The following is a 27,710-nucleotide window of genomic DNA, read 5'->3' as shown; positions in this document are numbered from 1 at the left end:
CAAGAAGACACCTGTAGGCAGCCCTTATCGTTCACTCAAGCGGACGGGAAAGTGCAGTCAGTCAAACTAACAAAACCCCCGGCGGATCCTCGCGCTTGCCCACATCGGAGGATCCAGAAGACGCAAAGACGATGTGACAGTTCCTCTCCCCATCTAAAAGCCCAGTCTAAAAAACCCCCTCACCTTGCGAGTAAATGGAGACGTTACCTCCCTTTCCTGGCTGTGTTGCTTAGTAGCTGCCAGTTCTTTTCTGCATCACCAACCGTCGCAAAAACCTTCCCAAGGTGTGGGCATCATTCCCGGAGGGAGGAAAAAAAAAAAAAGCTCTCTGCATCTGGAAGAGCCTTGCTGGAGGAAAGGACTCTCTGAAAAGTGCTGGTGTGGTCTTTCCTCCCCCCCTCTCCCCCTCCCCTCCATCTGTTCTCTCTCCTGCCACCGCCTCCTTCTCTTCCCTCCCCATCTCTGTATCGACCTCGGCTTTCCTCCCCCCGACCTCGTTTGGCAGAAGATCGCAGTTTGTTTGGGTGGCCGTCGTCCCTGGGAGAAAGGACAGAGAGCGCTCTAGGCGGAGTGGACATGTGAGGAGAGACCCACGAGCAAGCCAGTGTCTCTTTTCTGAGCCTTCTCCTCCTCCTCCTGCTCCCCCACCCGGCAAGTAAAGGGATGGAGGGGTTCTTTATTAGTTACATCCCCGAGGCAAGAAGGTGGCTTGTTTTCGTTTTGTTTTTAATCTGACTTTGGTGGGAGGAGAGGAAGGAAGGGGAGATCGTTTAGGCACGGGATGGAAGTGGGGAAGAAATCCTCCAGGTTGCATTTGGGTCTCATAAAATCTTCAGCAGGGAGCAAGACGGTTTGCCTGAAGCTGGCTTAGATCTCTCTCTCTCTTTCTCTCTCTTCTCTCCCTCCCTCCCTCCTCTCTCTTTCTCATTCTCTCTCTCTCATTCTCTCTATCTTTCTCTCTCTCCCCCATCTCTCTCTAATTTCTCTCTCTCCCTCCCCCTTTCTCATTCTCTCTTTCTCATTCCCTCATTCCCTCCCTCCCTCCCTTTCTCTCTCTCTCTCTCTAATTCTCTCTCTCTCCCTCCCCACCCTTTCTCATTCTCTCTTTCTCATTCCCTCATTCCCTCCCTCCCTCCCTTTCTCCCTCTCTCTTTCTCATTCTCTCTTTCTCATTCTCTTTCTCATTCTCTCTCTCTCCCTCCCTCCCTCCCTTTCTCTCTCTTTCTCTCTCTTTCTCATCTCTCTCTCTCTCTCTCATTCTCTCTCTCTCTCTTTCTCATTCTCTTTCTCATTCCATCTCCCTCCCTCCCTCCCTTTCTCTCTTTCTCTCTCTCTTTCTCATTCTCTCTTTCTCATTCTCTCTCTCTCTCTTTCTCATTCTCTCTCTCCCCCCATCTCTCTCTCATTCTCTCTCCCCCCCTCCCTCCCTCTCCTTTTTAACCTACTACTGCCAAGCAGCTGGAAGGGAAAGAGAGGCAGAAGAGAGAGAGAGAGAGAGAGATTTTTTTCCTTCAGAGACTGCGGGAAGTGATCGCCAAACACAGCAGACCCTCCTAAAGCTGTGCAGCTGGGGGAAATCGGCAGGTGCCCTGTGCACAGGCATTGTGGTTTAAACGGGGTTTGTTTTTCTTGCTTCCCCCATGCCCCTCCCCCCCACCCTGCCTTGGCTTTCCCCTCTCTTTCTGTGCATCTGTGTGTGTCTGTCTGTTTGTGTGTGCGCGTGTGTTTCGGATGTTGTGTGTTCAGGCATCTGCAACCACCAGAGGAAAAAGGAGGACAAGGGAAGGCGGGGGGGGAAGGGGTGTCCTGGCATGCATGTAGGCTTTTAGTTGGAGGGGGCACCTCGAAGGAATCCTGTCCCCCCGAGGGTAGAAGGGAGGAAAGAGGGTTGGCCACCATTGCTTTCTTCAAATAGCATTGGAGTCTCGTAGAAAACCACAGGGGAATCTCCCCTTTGCAACCCTGTTTCCAAAGCAGCTGTGCTTCTTTTTGGGGTGGGGGGGTGGGGGGGGTGGCAGTTGAGGTTGGACGCTGGCCGTCTTGCTCGTCGGATGGATGAAGCCGCAGAGGGTCGACGCGGAAAGTAAAATTGTTTTCAACGGGAAATTGTGCAACCGATTCCCAATCCTCCTCCGTTCTCAGATGTGGCTTGAGGCAGCTCCAAGAGCAGTTTGTTTCCCATTTTTAATATGGCACCCACAACAGTTGGAAAAAGAATAGTTGGTTCACTTGCCGTTTCATACCCACGTCCTTCTCAGTCGTAATATTTACGCTGTGCATTAAATGCACCGCGGTCCAAATATTTCCTCTTCCTTTTTGTCCAAATGTACCCCTCCTGGTTAAAGGTTAATAATGTGACACTCTTGAAAGTTCTGATGTATGTATGATGACTTCTGTGTGTGTGTGTGTGTGTGTGTGTGTGTGTGTGTGTGTGTGCGCGTGTATGTATTTTCCTTCCATCTGTTCTTAAAGGCAGCAGATTCTTCTCTGAAAAATCCTGGCCCAGTGGATTTTGCAAAAGAGGAAAAAAATTCTCTTTCCCAGCTTGCAACCCAGTTTTTTTTTTTAAAAAAAAAACACCTTTGACTGTTGCACTGTAGTTCCTCCTTCATAAGGTCCATGCTAAAAAGCCACCCAGCTTCCATTTTAATTAAACCCAGCCCCCCCTCCACTTTCTTATGTAAATGCACCTCTTTGTGCCAAAATCTTTTCTGTAGAGCAAGAACTGTGAAATGCATTTTGTCAGTGCCAAAAGCTTTTTTTTTCTTTTTCTTTCTTTTTTCCTTTCCCAACTCTGGAGCGCCATGAGGATGTCCTTAATTAATAATATCTCATCGCCCGGGTGTTGCTTTTGAGCCTGCAGAATCCATCCCTGGGAGATTGTGGCTTGTTCTGGCTAAACTCCTTGCGTTTCTCTCTCTTTCTCTCTCTCCAACTCTCTCCGACAGCCAGCGTTGGGGGACACATCTTGGGACTTAAGCAAACATGCTGTAAAGCCCGTCACGGGGCGCCCAGGGTGATCCAGGCATATGTCCACACGCCGAAGGTTGGACTGTGTTGGTGCCATGTCGTCTTTTGGGAAGCTGACCGAATACTTCAGCCTCCGGAAGTCCAGGAATGAATTTCGATCCGATCGGCGGAATAGCCGGAGAAGTGGCAGTTACTGCTGTAATCTCACCGAATGCAGGTAGCGGAGAAGTTGAAGTGGTGGTGGGAGGTGGTGATGGTGGTGGGGAAAAGAGAATTGCCTCCTTCACCTTTCATGCTTTGGGGCATGTGTGCAAGTGGTCTAGAATTGAAGGGAGCGAGTGGCGGGGGATGGGGTTACTCTCCCTATCTTTGCAACAGTGTGAAAATGGGAGCAGACCCAACGAAAGCATGGAGTCTCTTGGACTGCCGGTTTCGGAGTATTTTCCAAGGCAGTGGTCCCCGTCCTATCTATCACCACTGACTTCAGCGGTGGTGTGGTGGGGAGAGACAGAAGAGGTGGTTTTGCACATGCAACCTAGATCTTGCACATGGATCATCCAACAGGCCATGGACTCTTACTGGTTCGCGAGCCATGGATTGAGCCCCCCCGATCCAAGTCAGTGTTTCTCAGCCTTGGTAGCTTGAAGATAGATAGACTTCAGCTCCCAGAATTCCCCAGCCAGCACTGGATCATCATCCCTGGCCTAGTGGCTAGGGAATTCTGGGAGTTGAAGTCCACCCATCTTCAAAGCTGTCGAGGTTGAAAAACACACCAATCTAAGGACTGAGAATTTCATATTGCTGGAAACCAGATTCTGCTAGGCTTTTATCCCATCTCTAGATAGGATTCTCTGCTGTTCGTTTCCTAATCGTATAGCAAAGCAAGTGTCGTGATTTTTTGACCACCGAAGGGTCGAGTCAAAATTCAAGACATAGGAGGAAAGCTACTGTTAATTTTCCATCTTCTTGTGAAGCTGGATGTCCTGGAATCTACAATATCTGGGATTCCATCTTGCATGCTTTATTTGGCTTTGACTTAACACGGCTTGCAACCCAAGTTGTTTGTCATTTGGTAACCTGAGGTTTATGGCAGAACTTACCATCCAGGCTCAACCAACTGTAACTTAGTGGGATGGGTGATCTGATCTTTAAATTCAAAACCAGCATCCCGTCCAGCCATAAGGCAATTTTCGCTTCAGTTTTTAATTCTTGCTGCAGTTGACGTGAAGGTAGGCTTTAGGCATGTTGCACATATTTGTGTGCTTTATGTAGAGTTGTAGTTGCTTCTCATTTTGGAAGATTTGAGGTGGTGGTGGGGGGTTTGGAGACGTCGAGATGGGGTGTTACCTGTTCTGTTTATCTCCGAAGCTGAGATCTCTCTCTTATATGTTGCTGCTAAATCTTGAATTGGGCACGTGGATATGAATGATTTGGGCATAGTTCTGCTTTTTCATCATGGATGTCTTTTACACCTAGGCAAAGACAGTTGTGTTGAGTTTAACTGGGCAATAAGTGGTCTGAATGCCAGATTTAATACTTGCGATAATAACGTGAATATTTCTTGCCAAGTGGGTTAGGGTATTGCTCTATAGCTCAGATGAACTATTTAAATCAGAGTTGGAGGTCTATAGGTCTCGATACTGGTTTAAGTTGGTTTACTGGTTTATTTTTCCTCCCCTTTGGTTCCAGGTTAATGTGTTGTGTGAAATCAGCCAAGGATGGTTTTATTCAATAACTTGTGATTAAAATATGCCCTAGCATATTATGTGTATTGATGGATTTTCATATGATTTTGTAACTGGATACATCTTAAGGCTGTGATCGTTCAGAGCTTGCTAAATCATGAGGTTTCAATGCCTTGATAGAATGTAAGAGATGACCGATAGCACCAATGTGTAAAGTAGGGATTCTTGAAACTGTAAAACCAGTTTGATTCTGCCTTTAGCAATCATTGGATAGTTTTTTCCTTTCTCTCTCTCTCTCTTCTCTCTCTCTCTCTCTCTTTCCCTCTCTTTCTCATTCTCTCTCTTTCTCATTCTCTCTCATTCTCTCTCTTTCTCATTCCTCTCTGTCTCTTTCTCATTCTTTCTCTTTCTCTCTCTCTAGATAGAAACATGGAAGAAAGAAATCTATATTTTTCTATAATTCAGATGTTAATTTTAAATGACCTGCTAGCAGACTACCACAATGGTTGGAGGGCATCCTTTTTCCTTAACAAAAAAGATCAATAGCTGTTTCTAAGTCCTTTAGGATGTCATTTAAAAATGCTTTTGGTTGGCTGCATTCCACATTCTCTCAAGAAAGCCGAAAAACTATTCTAGTTATCTGTCTATGGAGATTCTCAGTCATCCAGGTCATGGTTGTCCCAAAGGTGCTTTTTCAAAAGGCAGTTGGACTTTTCTAGTTTTACAAAAGAAGAATGCAAATGACCAGGTGCCTGCAAGGAGTATAAATCTTTTCCTTCCCCACCATCCAGTTGGAACTGAAGAAGCTTCTTGGATGAGAAGCGAAACCTCTTCAAAGAAAAACCAGGAAGTCCAGTTCCCTCTGGAAAAAAGAACTTTTGGGATATTCTAGTTAGGAAGACTAAACATTTATCTACAGGTAGTCCTTGGCTTACAACAATTCATTTAGCGATTGTTGGAAGCGATTGTTGGAAGCTATAACAACACTGAAAAAAGTGACTTATGCTCATTTTTTCACATGACCATTGGAGCATCCCTATAGTCACGGGATCAAAATTCAGGCGCTTGGCAACTGACTCCTATTTATGACAGTTGTTTTGACTCAGGGTCATGTGATCCCCTTTTGCGACTTTCTGACAAACAAAGTCCATGGGAAAACCAGGTTCACTTAACAACCACATTACTAACATAACAACTGCAGTGACTCACTTAACAACTGTGGCTAGAAAGGTCATAAAATGGGGAAAACTCATTTAACTGTCTCACTGTCAACTAAAAAAATACTTCTTTGGTCTTTTTAGTTGCCAGCAGAAAGGGAGTGGGAAGAGTAGGGCATTCCTTAAATGCTTCAGATAATTGCTCCAACAGCCGAAGCTGTTGGCATGCAAGATTATTACTGGAGAGCATGATCGATGTCTCTTGGCTAGGGATGTGTCCCATTGGAGAATATACATCCAGGGGGTGGGGGGAAGACCAGGGTCAAGGGTGAAATGAATGATGTATCTTAGTGTCAGTTGCATCCAGGTAACGCCGACATGGTCACTCCTAATAAATCATTTTTTTTTACTCCGAGAGATGCAACTAGAGACTTATGATTTGAATGGGTGTGTGTTGTCGGAGCCCTGACACTCGCTTAGCATCAGAGATTTTGGGTGCAATTGTGGTTGTAAGTCGAGAATGTACTTTAGCAGCTTCTGGTGAAGACACAAACTCTCCTAACTTAAAAAGGATTCCAAAGAGTGTGCCATCTGGATCCTCGTGGCATTGGGAATCGACTTTCCATTATTCATCCCATTAAACATCTTGCTCATTTCTGTTATCTTACTGGTTTTTCTGGAATATGCCGAATCCAATAAGGAGTTCTGTTCTTTGGGAAGCTTAACTCTGAGATTTTGATACATCTCAGTACAATAGTATTAGGGTAAATAAAAAAACTAATTGTTATTTAGCACTTTTATCCCTTTTGTTTTGGATCAACGGAGCTATTCCGTCCCTATTTTATTTCGTCCCTCCAAAATTTCTTCTTCTCTTCTTTTTCCCCTTCTCTTTCATAAGCTCGTATTTTGGCATTGAAGATCCCAAATGAAAGCACGAGAAATGGTCTCCTTTTCTGCAGGACAATAAGAATGATTTGAATCGGATGATGATGATGATATGGAAAACCATTAATGGGAATTTTCCTTGAATTCTTCAATGTCAAAAGAGTGCCAGAAGCATAGCAGATGAAACATTTCTCTGACCGCATAGGAAGGCAGGACTTCATAAACATGCTGAAGTTATCGTATTATCCTGTTTCCCAGAATAGAAATGAAATTGCTCCTCTTAGTTATTTATGTGGCTGTTCCAAATTAAAGAGGTGCTTCACACTCTCTTGAGTTTGAGGTTTCATTGGCAATCTCAAAGAAATAAATTAGCTCTATAAATATTGGTGCGGTGGCTGGATTGTACATATTTGTCCCTTGTAATACAAAAGGAATGCAGGTTTGGGTTTGCAACAGTTCATTTAGGGACCGTCCAAAGTTAAAACGGCACTGAAAAAAGTGACTTACGGCTGTTTTTCACACTTCTGACCACTGCAGCATCCCTATGGTCATCTAACCAAAATTCAGAGTCTTGGCAACTGAGTCATATGTCAGGGCTCTGGCAATTACCCCCATTTAAGTCATGAGTCTTGAGCCAACTTCCAAAACTTAAAGAAGATTTATTAGGAGTAAACATGCCGGTGCTGCCTAGGTGTAGCTGACTCTGAGACACATCATTCATTGTCACCCTTGACCCTGGTTTCCCCCACCCCCCACCCCCTGGGTGTATCATAATTCATATTCTCCAATGGGACACAGCCATAGCCAAGAGTCATCAATCATATTCTCCAGTTAGAATTTTGCACGGCAGAAACTTCAGTCACTTAGTTACTATCTTTGAAAACATTGATGGAATGCACTTTCGGTTTGCAAGCTGCCACACTGCTCAACCCTTCCTTTCTGTTGGCTACTCTAAAAAGACCAAATAAATATTTTATGAGTTGACATCATATTTACGATGGCTGCAGTGTCATGAAAGTCAGTGGGGAAGCTAGATTCAATGAAGAACTGTGTTGCTAAATCGAAGTGACTCCCTTTACAACTGGGGCAACAAAGGTCATAAAATGGGGGCAAAACTCACTTAACCACTGCCTCACTTAGCAACAGAAATTTTGGGCTAGCAGTGGTCATAAGTCAAGGCCTATCAGTATACACTTGAATTAGCCACCTTGTTCTAGAGTGGTCCGCCTTAAACTCTTCTGGCCTCTTATAAGGTGAAAAAAAAGGGAATTACAGTCCTGGGATAGCTCGATTAATCCGAGCAAGGCTTCCTCATATCCCCACAAGATTAAATCCTCTTTAAAGCCAGCCGGGGAACAAATGTCTCACTTAGCAACCAAAACGTTGGGCTCCATTGTGCTCGCAAGTCGAGGACTACCTGCTCAGGTGCAAATAAATTCAGCTGTCTCTTTTCCTTTCAGGACTAATCTTGGGTGCACTTCTGTACATCAGTTTGGGCTTATCACTCTGGCTTGGATGTTAATGTAATTTATACTCCTCACCTGTTTCTGCTTTTAGTTTGTAAGATACTGTTTCAACCCAGGAACTGTTTTTAAATTGAAAAAGCTGATTGCCTCACTAACACCCTTGTTGGACTGGCACTGTTTTTCACTCTAATAATAATCCATCCTTAGAAGGGAATGACGGATGAGCAGGTGACTTATTTATTTATTTTGCAGCATGTAGATGCTACCCCAAATCATCGGCCTCAATGTGGCTTTCATAAATAAAATAAGCATAATAAAACCGGTATTAAAAGAATGAAGACCAGGAAAGCTTCTTATGTAATTGTGGGCCAGTCCAATCTCTCTTAGCCCTGAGTAATATTTCTCAGCCTGGAAAGCTTGAAGATGACTTCAACTCTTAGAATTGTTCCCTCAACCTGGTTAATTTGAAGAGGGGTCGACTTCAACTTCCAACATGGCTGGCTGCGGAATTCTGGGAGTTGATCCATCTCCAAGTTAATAAAGTTGCCCTAAGCTCACTTATGTGGTGGTGGTTATGAGGGAAAACTAAGGAAGGAGGAGTACTGTGTACACCATCTTGAGAGAAAGAAGAGATACACATTCAGTGGAGAAAGAAAGAAGGTCTAGTAAAGGAAGCTCATGGTGGCACATGGCAATGCTCTCGAAATTCAAAAGTTAACCACAATGGCCATACCATCCTGTCCAATACAATCCATGTGCGTTTCATTAATTCCCCAAACTCAGGTGGTCACCAAAAACCTGAGGTCCATAAATGCTGATTTGGGTTCTGACAGATTTTGGCTGTTGATTTTTGGGGAAAGAATGCCACCTGTGTCCTCACCTTTGGCTATGCAGAATTCCAGTTAGTCGATTTCCTCCAGCTCACTTCTCCAACCGCAGTTCTTCTAACTCGGGATGACAGAGTGTCAGCTTCATTGCTGTAGATCAGAGGCCTCCAAACTCAACCACTTTAAGACTTCAACTCCCAGAATTCCTCAGGCAGACATGTTCTAGAGCAGTGGTTCTCAACCTGTGGTCCATGGACACCTGGGCGGGGGGTATGATGTCATCATGGGAGGGTCCATGAAGGCTTGAAGAAATGTTATGATTTAAGTCTTGAGTTAAGTCTTGGTGGTCGTGGCCACGGTTCATGGCCACAAATGCTATTTAAAAGGGCTCTGTGGTGAAGAAAAGGTTGAGAACCATTGTTCTAGACCAATGTTTTTCATCCTTCACCACTTTTAAGATTTCTGGACCTGCAGCTGGCTCAGAAACAGATGTGAAATTTGCCATACTGGGTGGGGAATTCTGGGAGTTGTAGTCCATATATCTTAAAGGTGACAAGATTGAGAAACACCATTCTGGACCAGCTTTTCTCAATTTCAAGGCTCCATGAAAGATTGTGATTTTTGTTGTTGTTGTTAAAGGGTTTTTTGAACTTCATGCACTGTGCAATGCTAGTGTTCATAGTGGAGGGAATTTTAATGGGCTACATCTCAGTTGCCTACCATCTTGCTGTTGTAGATGTTGTTGTCCACTGTGGAATGTGTACTTAGAAGCAATTTGTGTGTTGAAGTTTCTGGATTTTTTTGTGATGTAGGGGTTCGCCAAGATCTGGACATTGTTTCAGAGTTCTCTCCAGGACTAAAAAGTTGAGAAAGGCTGTTTTGGGACCCAAACCTGTTCTTTATTCTAGGCCAGTGTGTCAAACTCAAGGCCCATGGGCCAGATTCGGCCTGTGGGATGTTGAGGTCTGGTCCATGGGACTTCCCTGGAAACAGCAAAGGACCGGCCCCGTGGTGCCTCTGCCAGTGAAAGTGGAGCATGTGCTCCCTCCCATGAGGTCCGTTTTCACTGGCAGAGGGCTAGCAAAACAAACTAAAAATAAAACAAAAGGAGAAATGTCCCCCCTTTTGTAATTGGAAGAAGGGACAGGAAAGGAAGAAAGGAAAAGAGGAAAGACAAAGAAAAAGAAGGGAAGACGGGAAAAGGGCAAAGAAGGAAAAAGGAAAGAAGGAAAGGAAGAAGGAAGGAGAAGGAAGAAGGAAGGAAAAAGAAGAAGGAAAGAAAAAGAAAAGGAAGGAAGGGAAGGGAGGAAGGTTATGAGAGTGAGTCAGGGTCTGAGGGAAGTCCACTTGGGCACCACAGATGCCCCCGACATGAGTGGTGTCAAGCTGGCCACACCCACTCTGTTCCCCCAGGTCAAACACAACCCTGATGCAGCCCTCAATGAAATCAAGTTTGACACCCCTGATCTAGGCCTTCAAATTCTTCCCCAGAACTTCCCCCGATGGTTCCAACTCAAGGTATCCTATTAACAGGCTACTGTAAAGACTCGATGACTTGGAAAGAGGCAGAAACTGAGTTCTTCTGAGCCTCTGCATGATTTGTTTGCTTTTGGCTGATGTGCAGATCACTCAAGCCAACTGTGCCGTATCAACAGATTATAGTTAAACAAACTCGTGGCTTCATGAGCTGCCTGAATTCAGCCAGTTTTTGTTTTTTTAATTGTATGCTTTTTATTGCCTTGTTTCCCTGAATCCACGCGGCAATATTATTTCTTTGCTTTGAGATCACGCAGTTCAAATGAAGAACCTCCCACGTTGACCTTGGCCATTCATCTTTGATCATGCAAGCCCGGTATTTTTTCTTGGAACTTATGAAATATAGATTCCCCTTGTTCCCAAAGAAAGCATGTTCTATTTTAGCATAGAGTGACTGTGTCAAGGGAGGAAGTGACATTTTACTTTAGCTGTTTCATTGAGCTGCTTAGGCGCACCAGAGCCTCAACTTCTCTTTGTATGCATATGCTCTGCGCCTTAATTTTGTATCATGGAGATAGGCTGCTCAGGCTTTAGAGCTCGTTGTGACGGAAACAGAGGCTTTGAGAGATCTGTTTCCAGCTGAGCTTCCAGAATTTCCCCTCTCAGGTCAACATGGAATTTTTCTAGGGTGAGGAATGGCCTCCCCTCTTGCACCAATTACAAAAATGTCCCGGGGAAGTGAATTAAGCTTCATTTAGTTTTTTTTTTAAAAAAAATCCGTAGTTTTTCAATCAATGAGGTGGAGATAAGATGAATTGTAACGTGTTCGTTTTGGAGAAAGTCAGAAGATCTTGCTTCTTGGCTGTGACAGTTGCCTGGGTTTAATGCTAAACCATAATATCCTGTGGTTTGGTTTGAGTTTTTATGCCGATGGGAACCCAGACGTTAAGGCTCATAATCCATGGATTATAATTCAATATTTGGTGTAAACCCAACCATTTATGGTCTATTAAGTAAGTCTTTGTTTTACTTTGGTATATTATGAGGCCATTCATTAACTTCCTTGGAGGAGATTCTGCATTGTAGGCCTTGAATATTCAGAATATTCTGAACTTCTTTGTCATTGATTTCTGATCTATAGCCATTCATCTATAGCCATAACACAGACATTCTGAAGGGGCGATTACAAATTCCATTAAATGAATAAGCTACACACAGAAAAGAAAACATGGCTTTAAAAAAGGACTGTGATACCACAGTTCCAATCAGTACAATTACTCCTCCTCCTCCTCCTCCTCCTCCTCTTCCTCTTCCTCTTCTTCTTCCTTTTCCTCTTCCTCTTCCTCTTCTCCTTCCTCTTCCTCCCCCTCCCCCTCCCCCTCCCCCCCCTCCTCCTCCTCAGCAGGGGAGTTAAAATGCATTTGGGACTCCCCAGTTCTGAAACGTGGATATCTTCTATAGACTGATCCTACCTCTTCTTCTGTAGGAATTTTTTTGTCACCGGGTAAGAGTCTGACCTGCTTTAATTATAATAATTTTCACTTTTGAGTGTGTCTAAATATAAACCACAGTTCTTAGAATCATACAGCTGTGTGGAGAGAGAATCTACCATGCAAAGGTTCTCTGATAACTTGAAGAACAGGGATTAAAATTTGGATGATTTGTGGCAAATTGGCAAGTGGCCCTATCTCTTTAATTCTGCATTAAATCAGTAGAGATTAACTTGAGTGTTTCCCTCCTTGCTCTGTCTAAATCTTGTAAAATTGCCTGTGGCTAAATGCTTAATAACCTTGAACTGAGGATATCCTGAACACATTGAACATATTAATCATCTTGAGTTGAACTAATTTTCAGTTCTATCCTAGTTATGCATGATATTCTCTCATATGAAACTGAGAGCCAGTTTGGTCTGGTGCAGGGGTCTTCAGACTTGACAGCTGTAAGACTTGTGGACTTCAACCCCCAGAATTCCTCCTCCAGTCCTGTTAACTCAGGAATTCTGGGACTTGAAGTCCACAAGTCTTAAACTTGCCAAGTTTGAAGACCCTTGATCTAGAGAACAGCAGGATGGGGAAGGAACCTGGCTGGGAGATATGGGAGTTGTAGTTCTACTCTTCTGGAAGAAAACCTGGCTGTGGAATTATTGCTGCAGTCTAGGGAACTCCAAAAGAGGGGAGCATCCTACCTCATCACGAATCATGGCCGTGTTTCCAATACACTTGGCTGGGGATAATGGGAGGTGCAATCCAAGGCATCTAGCAGGGGGACAAATTGAAGAAGGCTGCCTTGGGTGAGTGGAGACAGTTACATGTTGCTGGCTGTTATCCCTGCAGGAACAGCAGATGAGGGGACGGATAGAGTGAGAGTCTCAAGGTGTTGCCTCTGTTGAGCTCTTTGGGGGCAGCAGCCGCCTGTCCGACTGGTACCCCCTCCATGCATTGGAGGGTCTCTGGCTGTGTGGAGTAGTGCCACTGAAGTTTGAAGACCCTTAGTCTAGTGGTTAAGAACACCAGGCTAGAAAGGGGGTGAGTTCTAGACCTGCCTTAGCCATGAAAGCTGGCTGGATGGCTTTGGGCCAGTCTCCAGGAGACACTCCTGCCTAAGGTGTGACTAGAACTCAGAGTTCTACAACCTTCTTCTGCAACCTTCTGACAACCTTCTGAGTCCATGGGGAAGCCTCATTCACTTCACAACGGTGGCACGAAAGGTCATTTCACAGCTGTCTTGCTTAGCAACAGAAATGTTGGGCTCAATTGCAGTCATAAAGTCGAGGACTTACCTGTATAAAAAAAAATGTAAAAACTCAAAGCCAACCACCCCGTCCCCAAAAGGAAAGAAAGAACTAGAAGTTATACTAGCAAAACAACAACAACCGCCACCATCAAACATGGATTTAAATCAAATCAGATTTGGGTCTAGATAGATAGATAGATCTATCACCTGTCAGATAGATGATAGACAGATAATAGACAGAAGATAGATAGATAGATAGATAGATAGATAGATAGATAGATAGATAGATAGATAGATAGATAGATAGATAGATAGATAGACAGACAGACAGACAGATAGAAAGTTGTTAGATTATCTGTCAGATAGATGGATGGATAGATAGATAGATAATAGACATGTTAGATGAATAGATGGATGGATAGAGAAATGATAGAAAATAGATAGATGACAGATTATCTATCTATCTATCTATCTATCTATCTATCTATCTATCTATCTATCTATCTATCTATCTATTTTCTGCCTATCATCTGTCTATCCATCCATCCATCTATCTGACATGGATCTATCTATCCATCCATCTACCTATCTGACAGATGATAGATAGATATAGATAGATGGATGGATGGATGAACCAAATCATATTTGCTTCACCTAGCTCAATATTGATCTGATTCATATCCTCTGAACCATTCTTTTAAGATGGCCCACTGAACAAGCCACAATGTGTCTGCGTTTGCTCATAATGGTAAAGTCAGAAATCTGGATTTATAAGTTAAAAAAAAAAACTGTAAGAAAAGTTTTCCTCCTCTTTCCTTTTGCCTCCCAGCGAGTTTCACAGGTTTACAACTTAAGTGAAATTGTTCTTAAAGCCACAATGTGGGGAAATATTTTGAAGGCGCCCAAGGTCGTAGATGCGGCCTCTGTGTTTGATGTTTAAGTGGAAAACTATCAGGTGCAAATCATGGATGTAATTTGTTATTCAGCAAGAAGTTTTAGAGTAATGCATGATTATCCTCTTAGGCAGTTGGAATGGGAAGTCTGCGGGTCTTAACGGAAATTAAGCACATTGTGTGGCTGGATAAAATTTAGGGCTTTTTCTAGAGAGGGAAAAAAAAAAACATTTGATGTGATTCCTCCAAAGTCTATTTGGTGTTCAACCCACCCACTGCTTCCTTGCTGAGTCAATGCTGGGTGGGTGGAACTGGCTGTCACTCTGTTTTGCATGCAGGTAGAAAGGAGGAAGCAATTTTTCAGGCAGGGATGTAAATATTACAAATTCTATTACAGACTTGTGGCTGGGATATATTTTCTGAATGTCACAGCTTCGTGAAGAAAGGGGAAGGTATAAATGAACTGCAGGCTCTCCCCAAGTCGCCTGCTCAGTGCTAAAAGAGTTTGGAGGAAGGTGGTGGTGAAAGGTTCAAACGACGTTCAGAAATCCCCAGATTTAATAATATCTGGTGTGCCTGGAAGGAATCCCGGCTGAAGCCTTCAGAGGCAAGCTGGACAGTGGCTGCATTCGTATATTTCACTTAAGTCGGATTGGGTTCAGTTTTAGCCCGTTTGGAATATAATGTCAGCCAGACTTCCTCATTCATAAATCGGGATTTCTGACTTTGCATTATGGACGAGCGCAGTACTGTGGGTTGTTCCGTGGACTATCTTAAAAGAATGGCTCAGAGGATGTAGTCAATATTGAGCAAGGACAGATGAACTGAATCTGAGTTGATTGGTCGGTTGGTAAGTTGGTTGGTGGGTTTGTCTTTCTGTCTGTCTGTCTGTCTATCTCTATCTATCTATCTATCTATCTATCTATCATTCATTCATTCATTCATTCATCTATCATCTCCATCATCTGCCTGCCTGCCTGCCTACCAACCTACCTACCCATCCACCATCCATCCATCCATCCATCTACTATCTATCTCTTTTTATCATTCATTCATTCATTCATTCATTCATTCATTCATCTATCATCTCCATCATCTGCCTGCCTATCTTTCTTTCTTTCTTTCTTTCTTTCTTTCTTTCTTTCTTTCTTTCTTTCTTTCTTTCTTTCTTTCTTTCTTTCTTTCTTCTACTGTATCTATCATCTGTCCATCCATCCATCTGTTCATCCATCCATCTATCTTGAATGCTGTCTATCTGACCAAAGGCAACTCTAGGCAGCTTACAGACATTGAATAAAATGCAGAATGAAGCATTAAAACATTAAATCAAGGCCTTGAATTAAAAAAAAAAAACCAATCAAAATAAAACTAAGCAGGACAAAGAGGGAGCAAACAGCTCACAGGCAGGAGATCGGCTGTTCTCTATCCCATCAGCCACCACTGATGTGCCGCACCTCCATTGGGGCTCCGGGCTGGGTGACGCAGCCATGTCTTCAAGGCCTTTTGGAAAGCCAAGAGGGTGGGGTGGATCTGACCTTGGAGAGCTAGATATTCCAGAGGATGGAAACCATGGTGGTGAAAACGGGCTCTTCTTCTGCACCCCACCAAGCTGAAAATTCCTTGACTGACAAGGTCTACAGCATGCACTTTCTGGGTCAGGTGCAAGTAACCAGAAACAGCATTTGAGTTCAAAGCACTTCAAATTTATTACATGTTGCTTGTACACAAGAATCTGATCTACTAACAGTCAAGGCAAACTAGCACCAGATAAGAGTCAATGGAATTCCTGGGAGGCTTAAGTCTCCTGTGGGAGCAGAGCAATTCCAAACTGATGACGCATTCGACCCCACCCTCGGGCTCCGCCTGGTCATCTCCTACACAGGCTGATCCCATTGGGGTGAGCCAGTTCCTCACATAGCCAAAGTCCCTTGCCATGCAGGGATTTCAAAGTGATAACCAACACCTTGAATTACATCCAGAAGCAAATTCTCATGATTGATTATTATTATTATTTATTGTATAACTTCTAATTATTTCTTTTGGTGGGGGGCAGGGATTGGTGATAGTGAGGAATTGGCCCTGAGATCACCTGTTGGGGACCTCCCATCCCAATGGCACAGAAAGAGAATGAAACGGATATTAAATGTTTCTCTTGAACTAACCTTCCTATCTTGACGCAGGAGCGAGTGCCACACAGTGCATCAGTGCACATAAAATGTCGCTGTTTTTAAAACAAGTCCAGTGAAATAACATTTTCCAAAATAAAAACTCTTTTTGCCAAAGAGGAAATCCTCAGAGGAACGAAACGAAACACCTTGAGATACTGTATGGTGAAAGCTGCTGAAATTTGTGATTTTTCCGAGAGAGGAGACAGTACAGTTGAGGGCACTTGTGCAGTTATGCAAATGTATGCGCTCCCCATTTGATAGTTAAATATGCCTCTCACCATGCTAGAAACTGATTAAAATGTGAAGAGTTGCTTATTAGGGGGATGAAATATTAAGATCTGGAATTTGATCTGCCAGCAGCTAACCTGATAGATAATCGGTATTTTAGATATTCTTTCTTCCTCAAAAGAGGGATGAGGTTTTCATGTATTACCCAAGCTTTAGTTTTTAAAAAGATGGATAGCTATTTGTCTGGAGTGGTGTAGAGTTTCCTGCCTAAGCAGGGGGTTGGACTAGAAGACCTCCAAGGTCTCTTCCAACTCTGTTATTCTATTCTATTCTATTCTATTCTATTCTATTCTATTCTATTCTATTCTATTCTATTCTATTCTATTCTATTCTATTCTACTCTACTCTACTCTACTCTACTCTACTCTACTCTACTCTACTCTATTCTAGTTTTGGGGGGAATAGTATCCCAAGCAGAAATGATGCTCAATTTGTTCTCCTGGATTCACAACTCTTGTTAGATTAGATAAGATTAGAATTCTTTATTGGCCAAGTGTGATTGGACACACAAGGAATTTGTCTTGGTGCAAATGCTCTCAGTGTACATAAAAGAAAAGATACATTCGTCAAGAATCATCAGGTACAACACTTAATAAGTCATAGGGTACAATACCGGAAGTGACAAAACAGGCCTATTATTTGTCCTGCAAAGCATGCAGAGGCTTTTTCCAAGCCTCTGGGAGGCCGAAAAAGGCTTCAAACCGGCCGAAAATCAGCTGTGAGGTGTTGTGCAGGTAAGAGGGGGCAGAGGTGGGAGGGATTGAACGCGCATGCGCAGGGGAAGTGGGAGTGTGTGCACGCATTGCCTTCTGGGTGCTGTTATGCACACGCACCAGCGCACACAGAATTTTTGGCACAGGAGAAGGTTAGCCAACACTGGTCTAGGGTTTCCCTGCTTGAGCAGAGGGTTGAATTGAAAGACTTCCAAGGTCCCTTATAAAATCAGTTATAACTGAACTGGACTTGTCAAAATCTGTCATTGAAAATTGGAGGAGGATACTGTGACTTTCAGGGGAGCTCTGTGGTTTGACTAGATAAAGAACGGGAAAGCTTTGGTTTGAATTGGGCAGAGCAGTGAGACAAATTGAGAAAAAGATCAGTCCGCTCGGTACTTTAGAAAGCATGAAAAGCGCAGATTACCAAAGATGGGCACCGATGACCAACAGAAGAGATTAAAACCAGCAGACAGTTTTTGACAATATGAGAGATTAGGATTTGTTTCCTGCTAAGGCCAAAGAACGAAACGTTTGTACTGGATGATCCTTAATTCAAAGAAGTCATTGGAGAAACCCTGCCCTTGCGTTCGAATTTCTCTGGCGTTGCACAATCAAGTTGATATCTGCTGTAAAAGAAAACTTTACAATAAGAAAGGAATAAATCTGCTCTTTAAAAATGTAAACTTGGAAACGGTGAGTTGACTGCAAGCCAAAGGTTTTACCCTAGCGAGAAAAATTGGTTATTCTCAAAGATCTAAAGGCAGGTTTGGCCCAAGATCATCCAGCTGGATTTCAGGGCTAAAGTGGAACTAGAACTCACTGTCTCCCGGTGATTGACCCAAGGCCACCAAGCTGGATTTCATGGCTAAGGCAGGACTACAACTCCCAGTCTCCTGAGTTCTAGCCTGGTACCTTAATTGCTAGACCAATTGTTCCGACCTGTTGGGTTTTAATGTTGTGAATCACCTTAAGGACTCTTTACATTTAGGACTGCTAAAATTAGTTGGTAGTCATCAGCTTTTCAGTTTTCTTTTCCAGTTGAATACATCTATATTGGCATTATCTTTCTTTTGAGAAAAATGTGGTAAGGATAGAAGAATAAGAATAAGAATTAGAATAGAATAGAATAGAATAGAATAGAATAGAATAGCAAGAAGGATAGAATATAGAATAGAATAGCAATAGAATAAGAATAGAATAGAAATAAGAATAGAATAAAATAAGAATAGAATAGAAATAAGAATAAAATAGAATAGAATAGCAATAAGGATAGAATAGAGAATGGAATAGAAATAAGAATACAATACGACAGAATAGGAATCGAAATAGAAATAAGAAAGGAAAAGAATAGAAATAAGGATAGAATAAAACAGAATAGAATAACAGTAGAGTAGAACAGAATAGAATAGAACAGAAAAGAATTCTTAATTGGCCAAATGTGATTGTACAAACAAGAAATTTATCTCTGGTGCAGAAGCTTGCAGTGTACATATAAACAGCGAGTAAGTCATAGGTCATAATCATAGTTACAATCATTAATCAACTAGGTAACATTTCACTGAGACTGCCATCCATGGCGTCATCTTTAATGGAATGTATACTGTACTGAAAGTAGAACGTTAAATGGGAGGAGAGGGGATGAGGGGAAGTGATATTATTACTCGCAGTTGTTAGAAAAAAGTTGGCATCCTACACTTCTCTTCATCCCAGCAGTTTTTCGACATCCTAAGTGGCACTGCAATCTTTCCCAGCAGCAGGCACTTTCATGAACGTTACTAAGCATTTGCCGCCACCTCCCTTTCCAAATGTCTGTGGCACTGTTGTTGCCTCTTAAAAGCCCTTTTTAATTTGCTACCAGGTTGCAAAACTGTAAATCAAGAACGTGAAAGCCACAGACAAGAGATGGCTAATGCATCGGGCAAATTTGTCTTCTTGGAAGGGAATGAAAACTTCCCGACCGATCTGTTTACAGATGCAATTACAGCTTCTCCGTGTTCTTAAAAAAAAAAAAAAATCTGCATGAATCGATGGCTGGAGTCAAAGTGTGATGACCCAGGGTGGGATACAAAACAAACGCAGTCACAGAAAACAGGTGAAGCCCCTTTTATTCCTTCAATTTGCTTCCAAGCTCCGAATATCTTTGACGGAAAACAAAAAACTCCCACACAAACAGTTACACAAAGAAGGGAAAAGGAAAACAAACCAGGCAAGAAAAGGGCTGGAGGATGTCCATAGATAACACACACTGGGAAGGACGCCAAACTCAGAGAGGAATAATAAACTAGAGATATTTCCATGCTTTGTTTCCAGCGTTCGCCCGTACACATGTCCATCCTCTTATCCAGTTGTCACAGCTGCAGCCCATGAAGAGGATCAAGGCCCTCTCCTCCCAAGTAGACCACCTCTCTCCCTTATCTTCTCCTCCCTGCATGCCTTAGGATGGATAGGGGATGGGCCTGGGTCTTCCTCTGACTGCTCAGCCGGCCTCTGCCCTTCCCCAGCCTCCTCCACAACCTCCGGAGCCACATTTCCACTCCCTGTTGGCTGTTCTTCCTCTCCCTCAGAGTCAGTCTCCACCAGGGGCATGACAAAGAGATTTGAGCAAAAGCTAAAAAAGGAAAGAAAAAAAAAAGTAGTAGTTTGGAAGTCATTTTTGCAGCTTCCGGCAAGCAGGACAAGTCAAAGGGGAAAGCTGGATTTGTTTAGCCGTTGCATAATTCAAAGGCGCTTTTTTCAAGAGGCAACTGGACTTTCTGGTTTTTCTTTGAAGACATTTTGCTTGTCATCCAAGAAGCTTCTTCGGCTCTGCGAGGGTAAAAGTCTTCAAAGAAAAAGCAAAAAAATCCAGGTGCCTCTTGAAAAAGCCCCTTTGGGACAACCATGACCTGGAGGGCTGAGAATCTCCACAGACATTGCATAATTTACTTAACAATTGCAATGATTTGCTTAGCAACTGCGATGATTCCCTTAATGACGGTAGTGGATGATAAATGATGAGAAGATCAGGTCTGCTCATGTGATGACTCGCTGAACAAGTGCATTGCTTAGCAGCTGAAATTCTGATTGCAACCGCGGTTATAAATCGAGGATTACCAGTAGGTGGTATTTGTCATATGCCTAAATTCTTTTATATTAACTTTATTACACCTTCATAATTTCAAGATCACATGCCTAAATTCTTTTATATTAAATGTATTCCACCTTTATAATTTCAAGATCACGTGCCTAAATTCTTTTATATTAACTTTATTACATCTTGATGATTTCTAGGTCATGTGCTTACATTTTTCAATATTAAATTTATTCTTTTATATTAAATTTATTACACCTTCATAATTTCTAGGTCGCGTGCTTACATTTTTCAATATTAAATTTATTCTTTTATATTAAAGTTATTACACCTTCATAAGTTCTTAGGTCGCGTGCCTAAATTCTTATATATTAAATTTATCCCACATTCATTGCTCATCTCTCCCTCTTTCTGGTTGGGGTGGGGAGAGGGGAAGCCCCAGAATTAAAAATAAAAGCTTCTTAAAGGGCCCTTTCTATTTAATTAATAATTCTGGCTGCCGTTGGTATAAGTAGCAAGGAGCAGTACATTTGAATAGGCAGAAGCATTTATTTGATCTTAGGTGTGGGTTTGTTTGTAATGTGATTCCTTTGATGTTAGTGCATGATAAAAAGGGTTTGCTGAAAGCATTCCTCCGGTAATTGCAGCTGGAGAAGGCTGAGGAAAACTGCCCGTATAGTTTGCAGAGATAACCAGGAGGCAGAATGGGTTTCATTCTCATCAGACCCAAGTAAGTAGATCTCATTGTGCTCTGCTGGGAACTCATGTACCGTCCCACTGTAGATGCTTCGTGTTTCTCAAACTTGTGTCAATTGCAAGAATTCAGGAGCCGGGACAGAGTTCAAAAGCACTACAGGTTTATTTCGTGCTACCTCCACATAAGAATCCGAACCAGTAACGGTCATGGCAAATTGCTGCCAGATAAGAGTCAACTGACTTCAAAGGGCTAGACTTACATCACTTACAGGAGCGTAGAGATTCCAAACTAAGGGTGTGTTTGACCCTGCCCTCGGGCTCCGCTTGGACGTCTCCTACACTTGGCTACTTGATGACTTGTGGATTTCAACTTCAGCAACATGCTGGTAGGGAATTCTGGGAGTTGAAACCCACAAGTCTTAAAGTTACTAAGTATAGGAGGTGACCAGGCTGAGCCGGAGGGAGGGGTCAAACGCATCATCAGTCTCAAGCCACTTCATGCCCACAAGAGATCTAAGTCCAGCCCACCTTGGATTGCATTGACTCTTTATCTACTGCCAATTTGCTCTGACCATTAATAGTTTAGATTCTGAGTGATGCAGTGGCCTAGAGGGCCTCGCAATCAGGACGCTGTGAGTTCGATCCTCGGTAGAGGTTGATATTTCTCTCTCTGGGCACAATGAGAATATATCTGCTCCGCATTGGTGACAGGAAGGGCATCTGGCCAGTAAACACTTTGCTCCATTCAGTTGCCCAACTCCACAATGGATTATTAGGGGTTATTTAAAAAAGATGATTAATAGTTCAGAGTCTGGTAGTGAGCTTAAGCTTGCCATAAACCTTTATATTCATTCAAACTGCCTGGATTTCCTGAATTCCTCACACTTGATGCCAAAGGTCAGGCCCAAACAACCAGATCCAGACCCGAAAGGTTCAAGTTGACTATTTTATCGTGTTTTACATGGAATACCAGAATCTCTCTAGAGTGCTTTCTTTCTTTTGGGAACAAAGAGATAGGATTCCGTGAAACTTAGCAGGATTCAGTCCTAAGTCTCTTGTTACTGGGCAATGATTCCAGACTAATTGCCCACTTGATCCCTCCTGCTTGCCCGGCAGGGAATTTCCCAGCACCAAGTTTAAGAGACACAGGTAAGCAGTGCATTGACTTTAGAAACTATCCAGGCACTGGCGCTCAAGGGTCCTGCAAGAGGAGCTATCAAAAATGTGTCAGAATGACATCTACCTCCTTTTTTAAGCTCTGTGAGAAAGGGAGAGATACGGAAGTTGCAACGTCCTGAGATCACTATTGGCAACTGTTCCAGCTGGTTTCTGACAAGCAAAATCATTGAGGGAAGATGGATTTCCATTAACAACCTTGTGATTCCTTTAAGAACTTCGGTGATTCACTTAACAATAGAGTAGAATAGAATTCTTTTTTGGCCAAGGGTGATTGGACACACAAGGAATTTTGTCTTGGTGCAAATGTCCTCAGTGTGCATAAAAGAAAAGATACATTCCTCAAGAGTCAAGAATCATCAGGTACAACACTTAATAATAGTCCTAGGGTACAATAAGCCATCAAATCATTCTAGGAAACAGTCAGCGACAAAGTTACAGTCATACAGTCACATGTGGGAGGGGATGGGTGATAAGGAGTGACAAGAAGATAAGACTGTAGCAACAACAACAACAAAAGTCACAAAATCGGGCACACTCGCTTAGCAATTCCCTCACTTAGCTATGGAAATTCTGACCTCAGTTGTGGTCAGAATAAGTCAAGGACTATTTGTACCATCTTTGAGGGCACATCTGTGAAGTCACAGAAACTGAATGAATGCATTCTTTATTGGCCAAGTGTGATTAGACACACAAGGAATTTATCTTGGTGCATATGCTCTCAGTGTACGTAAAAAGAAAAGATAAGTTGCCAAGGGAAATCATCAAAACCATAAAAAAGCAAAAGTTAGAATATTTTGGACATGTGATGTGACACCTTGTTCTGACTCTGGTCCTTTTCCAACAAATCAAACACAATCCAAAAGGAACAGAAACCTTGTCATGCTTCTGCAAAATAATTAGCTGTGATAAGCACAAGCCTTGCCAAACTGTGCGAGACTTGCCAAAAGATAACAGACAATAAATAATTTGCAATACAAGAATCTTCAAATACAAACTCAGGATACTGGAACGTCCCCTGGAGTTTCAAAACGTCTTTGCCTTCTTTTGCAAAGAAGGTTTGTTTCACAGCTGGCTTTTACCTTCTTGAAGGAGGAGCCATTACCTTGCAGCCTTACTCCCGAGTTGCCCATGCTGTTGTAGCTGCTCTTTCCTACGAGCAATCCTGCGCGCATGCACACTTGGCACAGGCTCCTCGGGAGTCCACGAGTCTTAAAGTTGCCAAGTTTGGAGACCTCTGCTCTACCAGGCCTAATCCCACCTCCATTTAAATCCCTTTAGTTTTGTTTCAATGGTTCAGTCTTCTGAATCTTGGAGGCCCAATCAACACCCAGAATGGTCCATCACTGAGTCCCTGTGACTTCAGGGAAGCAAAACATCTTCAAAGAAAAAAAAACCCAAAACAAAGGCCAGTTGCCTGGTGAAAAAGTAGCTTTGGGACCGATAGGGAATTATGTACAACTCTGCAACTGTGCTATGCTGTCATTTCCTTTGTAGATCTTCTCTCTTGGCTTGTAATGGCTGGTTCCCAGACTGATAAAAGAGTCAAGAGCTGATTTAATCAGATGGTTGCAAGCTTCTCTGTTATCACCAGAGATTCATCTCCTCACCAGATGGTAAGGAGACTGTTGAGAAGAACATCTAGATGCTGCTATCCTAATGTGTATATCCAAAAGGATTATGTATCCTAAAGGAAAGTCACACTGTGATTGAAATTCTCATAAACCCATTCCTTTCTTTTCAATAAATTCTGATTAAAGATGATTGTCCTTGATAAGTGTCACTTTCAGTTTAATAAGGCGATAAGGCTTGGCTTGCATTAGAGTCCCCAGCGTTTAAATAAGGGGATCGCTTTTGTCTTTTTCAGATGACATCTTAACTTTAGTTCTCTTTGACGTCATTGGCTTGTCTGGCTTGTGCGAAGCTGCTTGGAAAAGCTTTATTATTATTACTACTATTATTATTTCACCAACTATTCTTTCCAAGCACGAAAAGCCTCATTTCAAAGTTTCCAAGCTGAGAATGGAACTGTTTTTCGACTTGCCAGGTTTCTAGAATGGCTGGCGAGGCAGCCATCAACAGTGTGGATAAGGTCAGGGGAGCTGCTTGGAATTTGTAAATGCTTTGCACGCCACTCCATGAATGAAGAAGAGCTTTAAGCTTCTGCTGATTACTGATGAACTTATTAAAAATGCAGCCTGAAAGGAAATGCATAAGATAAGGAGTTGGCAATAATCTATGCGTGAAGTGTGTTCACAATCCTGTCCTTTTGCACATTCCAGGGCATTTAGAAGTAGAATACCAGGGAATAACAGAATGTTAACAGAGTTGGAAGGGACCTTGGAGGTCTTCTAGTCCAACCCCTCCTCAGGCAGGAAACCCTATATTATTTCAGACAAATGGTTGTCCAATCTCTTCTTAAAAACCTCTGGTGTTGGAGCATCCACAACTTGTAGAGGCAAGTTGTTCCACTGATTAATTGTTCTCACTGTCAGGAAATGTCTTCTTAGTTCTAAGTTGCTTCTCTCCTTGATTAGTTTCCACCCGTTGCTTCTTTTGTCCTGCCCTCAGGTGCTTTGGAGAATAGCTTGACCCCCTCTTTGTGGCAGCCCCTCAAATATTGGAAGACTGCTATTATGTCACACACACACACACACACACCAGTCTTTCTCTTCATTAAACTAGACATACCCAATTCCAGCAACCATTCTTCATATGTTTCTTTCTGTTCTTTCTGCGCCAACTCAGAAAGCTCAAACTGCCCAAAGAGCTGCTGATCCAGTTCTACAGAGGAATTATTGAGTCTGTCATCTGCACCTCTATAACTGTCTGGTTTGGTTCTGCAACCCAACAAGGCAGACACAGACTTCAGAGAGTAATTAGGACTGCAGAAAAAACAATTACTACCTACCTGCCTTCCATCGAGGACCTGTATCCTGCACGAGTCAAAAAGAGGGCTGTGAAAATATTTACATCCTGGACATAAACTGGTTCAACTCCTACCTTCATAACGACGCTATAGAGCACTGCACACCAGAACAACTAGACACAAGGTCAATTTTTGCTGAACTGCTCAGAATGTTAACAACCGGTTCTAGCGAATAGGTGCAAACTGGTAGAATCCCACCCCTGAATGGTGGGTGTAGAAAGTTAGCACCCATCCCTTTCCTAGAACCGTGTTGGTGAACCTATGGGATGCGTGCCGGAAGTGGCATGTACAGCCACTTCTGCCGGCACGCAAGAGACTGACTGGAAGAGCTCCATTGTGCATGAGCATGCATGCCGCCGCCCGACAGCTGATTGTCGGGTATCTGACACACACGTGGGAGGGCGAGGGGACGCTGGGGACCCGCAGTGTGAGGGGATTGTGCGTGCATGTGCAGAGATACATGGTGCATGCAGGGGGATCACCCACATGTGCACAGAGATGCACAGTATGAGGGGGTCACGCATGCATGCGCAGAGGGCGTGGGGCAGAGGGCAGCATGCATTGCCTTCTGGGTCCTGGCACACGACCCTGAACACATTCACAAGTTTTGGCACAGGAGCCGGAAAAGGTTAGCCACCACTGTCGTAGAAGAATGACGTATTCTAGAAATATTAAAAAGGCAGAATATTATATTTCCCTGGATCAGAAAAGGAGAAGCATGTTTTTGAAGACTAAAGAGCAGCTCCCGGCCCACAGCAGTTACTTGGTGCCCATTGAACAGGATTGGGCCAGCCTATCCACAAGGCAATGAGAACTTCAGCTCCAGGGTGATGGGATTAATACATGACCCTCAAGGACATAATAGGATTATCTATCAGCAGAACTCACCAACATGGCATAACCAAGCCCCTTCATTGCATCACTCAGCAAGGTTCGACCAAACTTAGACAACCTCAGCTGTGACCCTTGCATAGCCCCTTGGGAGTCTGGCAACCAATAGAATATATTTCTTGCACAGGAACAGGAAGCTCAAGGGCAAAGCCCAAGAGAGGGTCTACATATCTCTCACTCTCCACTCCATGTGGTCACCTGCCCAGGACCTCAAACCCATGTAGTCCTGTCCTTCAGTGAACCATCTTTCCAATCAGCCTCCATGTTTCCAGTGTCTTTTCTCCCCATTTGGAACTGAACCAGTTGGACATGTCTTCCAACCGTGGGTTATTATTTAAATATTGATTAAGCAAACCATGGCATCAAATCCGGAGGGAACCCAGTTGTAAATCACTAGTCCATGTCTTGCAAGTGGTGCTTAACCGTTCTTCCCCCAGTTGGAGGTTACTCAAAACAGATTAAAGAGGCTTCCCCTAAACTTCTTCTACTCCCTCTTTGACTTGTGAAAAAATTATTGGTCTGATAAAGCCAGGGAAACATGTTCTATTTAATGGTAAGAAGTAGTTTGTGAACTTTTTACTGAATCCTTGAACATGGTCTGGTCTTGCTACGAAGCTAATGTTTTCAGACTTTGCGGAACCGAATCTTGTCATGTTGATGGATGATAAACAGCGAGCAAGTTATTTGCACCTTCCAGTGCATTAAATTGAATAATTAGCTGATATCAAAGTAAAAGATTTTGCTTGTCTTCTTGCTGCTTAAAATGTCTCTTGGCATATTTATCTCTGGACCTCTAGAAATGCCACTGTTAGAAGGATAGATCACCAACCAGACCTGCGTATGGGCGAACGCTGGAAACAAAGTGGAAATATCTCTAGTTTATTATTCCTCTCTGAGTTTGACATCCTTCCCAGTGTGTGTTATCTGTGGACATCCTCAAGCCCTTTTCTTGCTTGGTTTGTGTTGCTTTTTCCCTTCTTCTTGGAGTTTTTTGGGTTCTGTCAAGAATATTCAGAGACCCCTGCTTTACAGCACCTGAGCAGTTTACTGTGATGACCCAGGGTGGGATACAAAATAAACACAGTCACAAAAAACAGGTGAAGCCCCTTTTATTCTTTCACTTTGCTTCCAAGCTTCAAATATCCTTGACTGGAGACAAAAAGCTCCCACACAAGCAGTTACAAGAGGGAGGAAATGCCATTTAAATTATAAAGAGTAAAAAACCCTCAAACCAGGTAAGATAAGGGCTTGAAGACGTCCACAGATATTAGAACACACACTGGGAAGGACGCTAAACTCAGAGAGGAACCATAAACTAGAGATATTCCCATGCTTTGTTTCCAGCACTCGCCTGTATGCATGTCCGGCCTCTTATCCAATTGTCACAGCTGCAGCCCATGAAGAGGATCAAGGCCCTCTCCTCCCCAGTAGACCACGTCTCTCCCTTATCCTCTCCTCCCTGCATACCCTAGAATGGAGGGGGGATCGCCCTGAGTCCTCCTCTGACTGCCCAGCCAGCCTCTGCCCTTCCCCAGCCTCCTCCACAACCTCCGGAACCACACTTTCACTCCCTGTCAACTGTTCCTCCTCTCTCTCAGAGTCAGTCTTCACCAGGGGCATGACATTTACAGAGTCAGCCTCTTGCCCCCAACAACCTGAGTCCTCATTTTACTGACTTCGGAAG

General features: G+C 43.2%; 1 protein-coding gene across 1 annotated transcript in view; it reads left to right on the top strand.

Annotated features, from left to right (window-relative positions):
• The window catches only part of LOC113438696 (ankyrin repeat and fibronectin type-III domain-containing protein 1-like), a 307,222-nt gene that overhangs the window by 53,584 nt on the left and 225,928 nt on the right, over positions 1–27,710 (top strand). The window contains exon 2 of the mRNA XM_087912443.1: positions 2,949–3,187. Coding sequence (XP_087768569.1) covers positions 3,030–3,187 — 158 coding nt within the window. The 5' untranslated portion in view covers positions 2,949–3,029. The remainder of the gene's footprint in view (positions 1–2,948; positions 3,188–27,710) is intronic.

Source organism: Pseudonaja textilis, chromosome 14 (genome assembly GCF_049901715.1).
Source record: "Pseudonaja textilis isolate UNSWEBS1 chromosome 14, rPseTex1.2, whole genome shotgun sequence".
NCBI lineage: Eukaryota > Metazoa > Chordata > Lepidosauria > Squamata > Elapidae > Pseudonaja > Pseudonaja textilis.
Note: the sequence above shows the minus strand (reverse complement) of the source record. Positions and strands in the feature narration are given on the sequence as shown.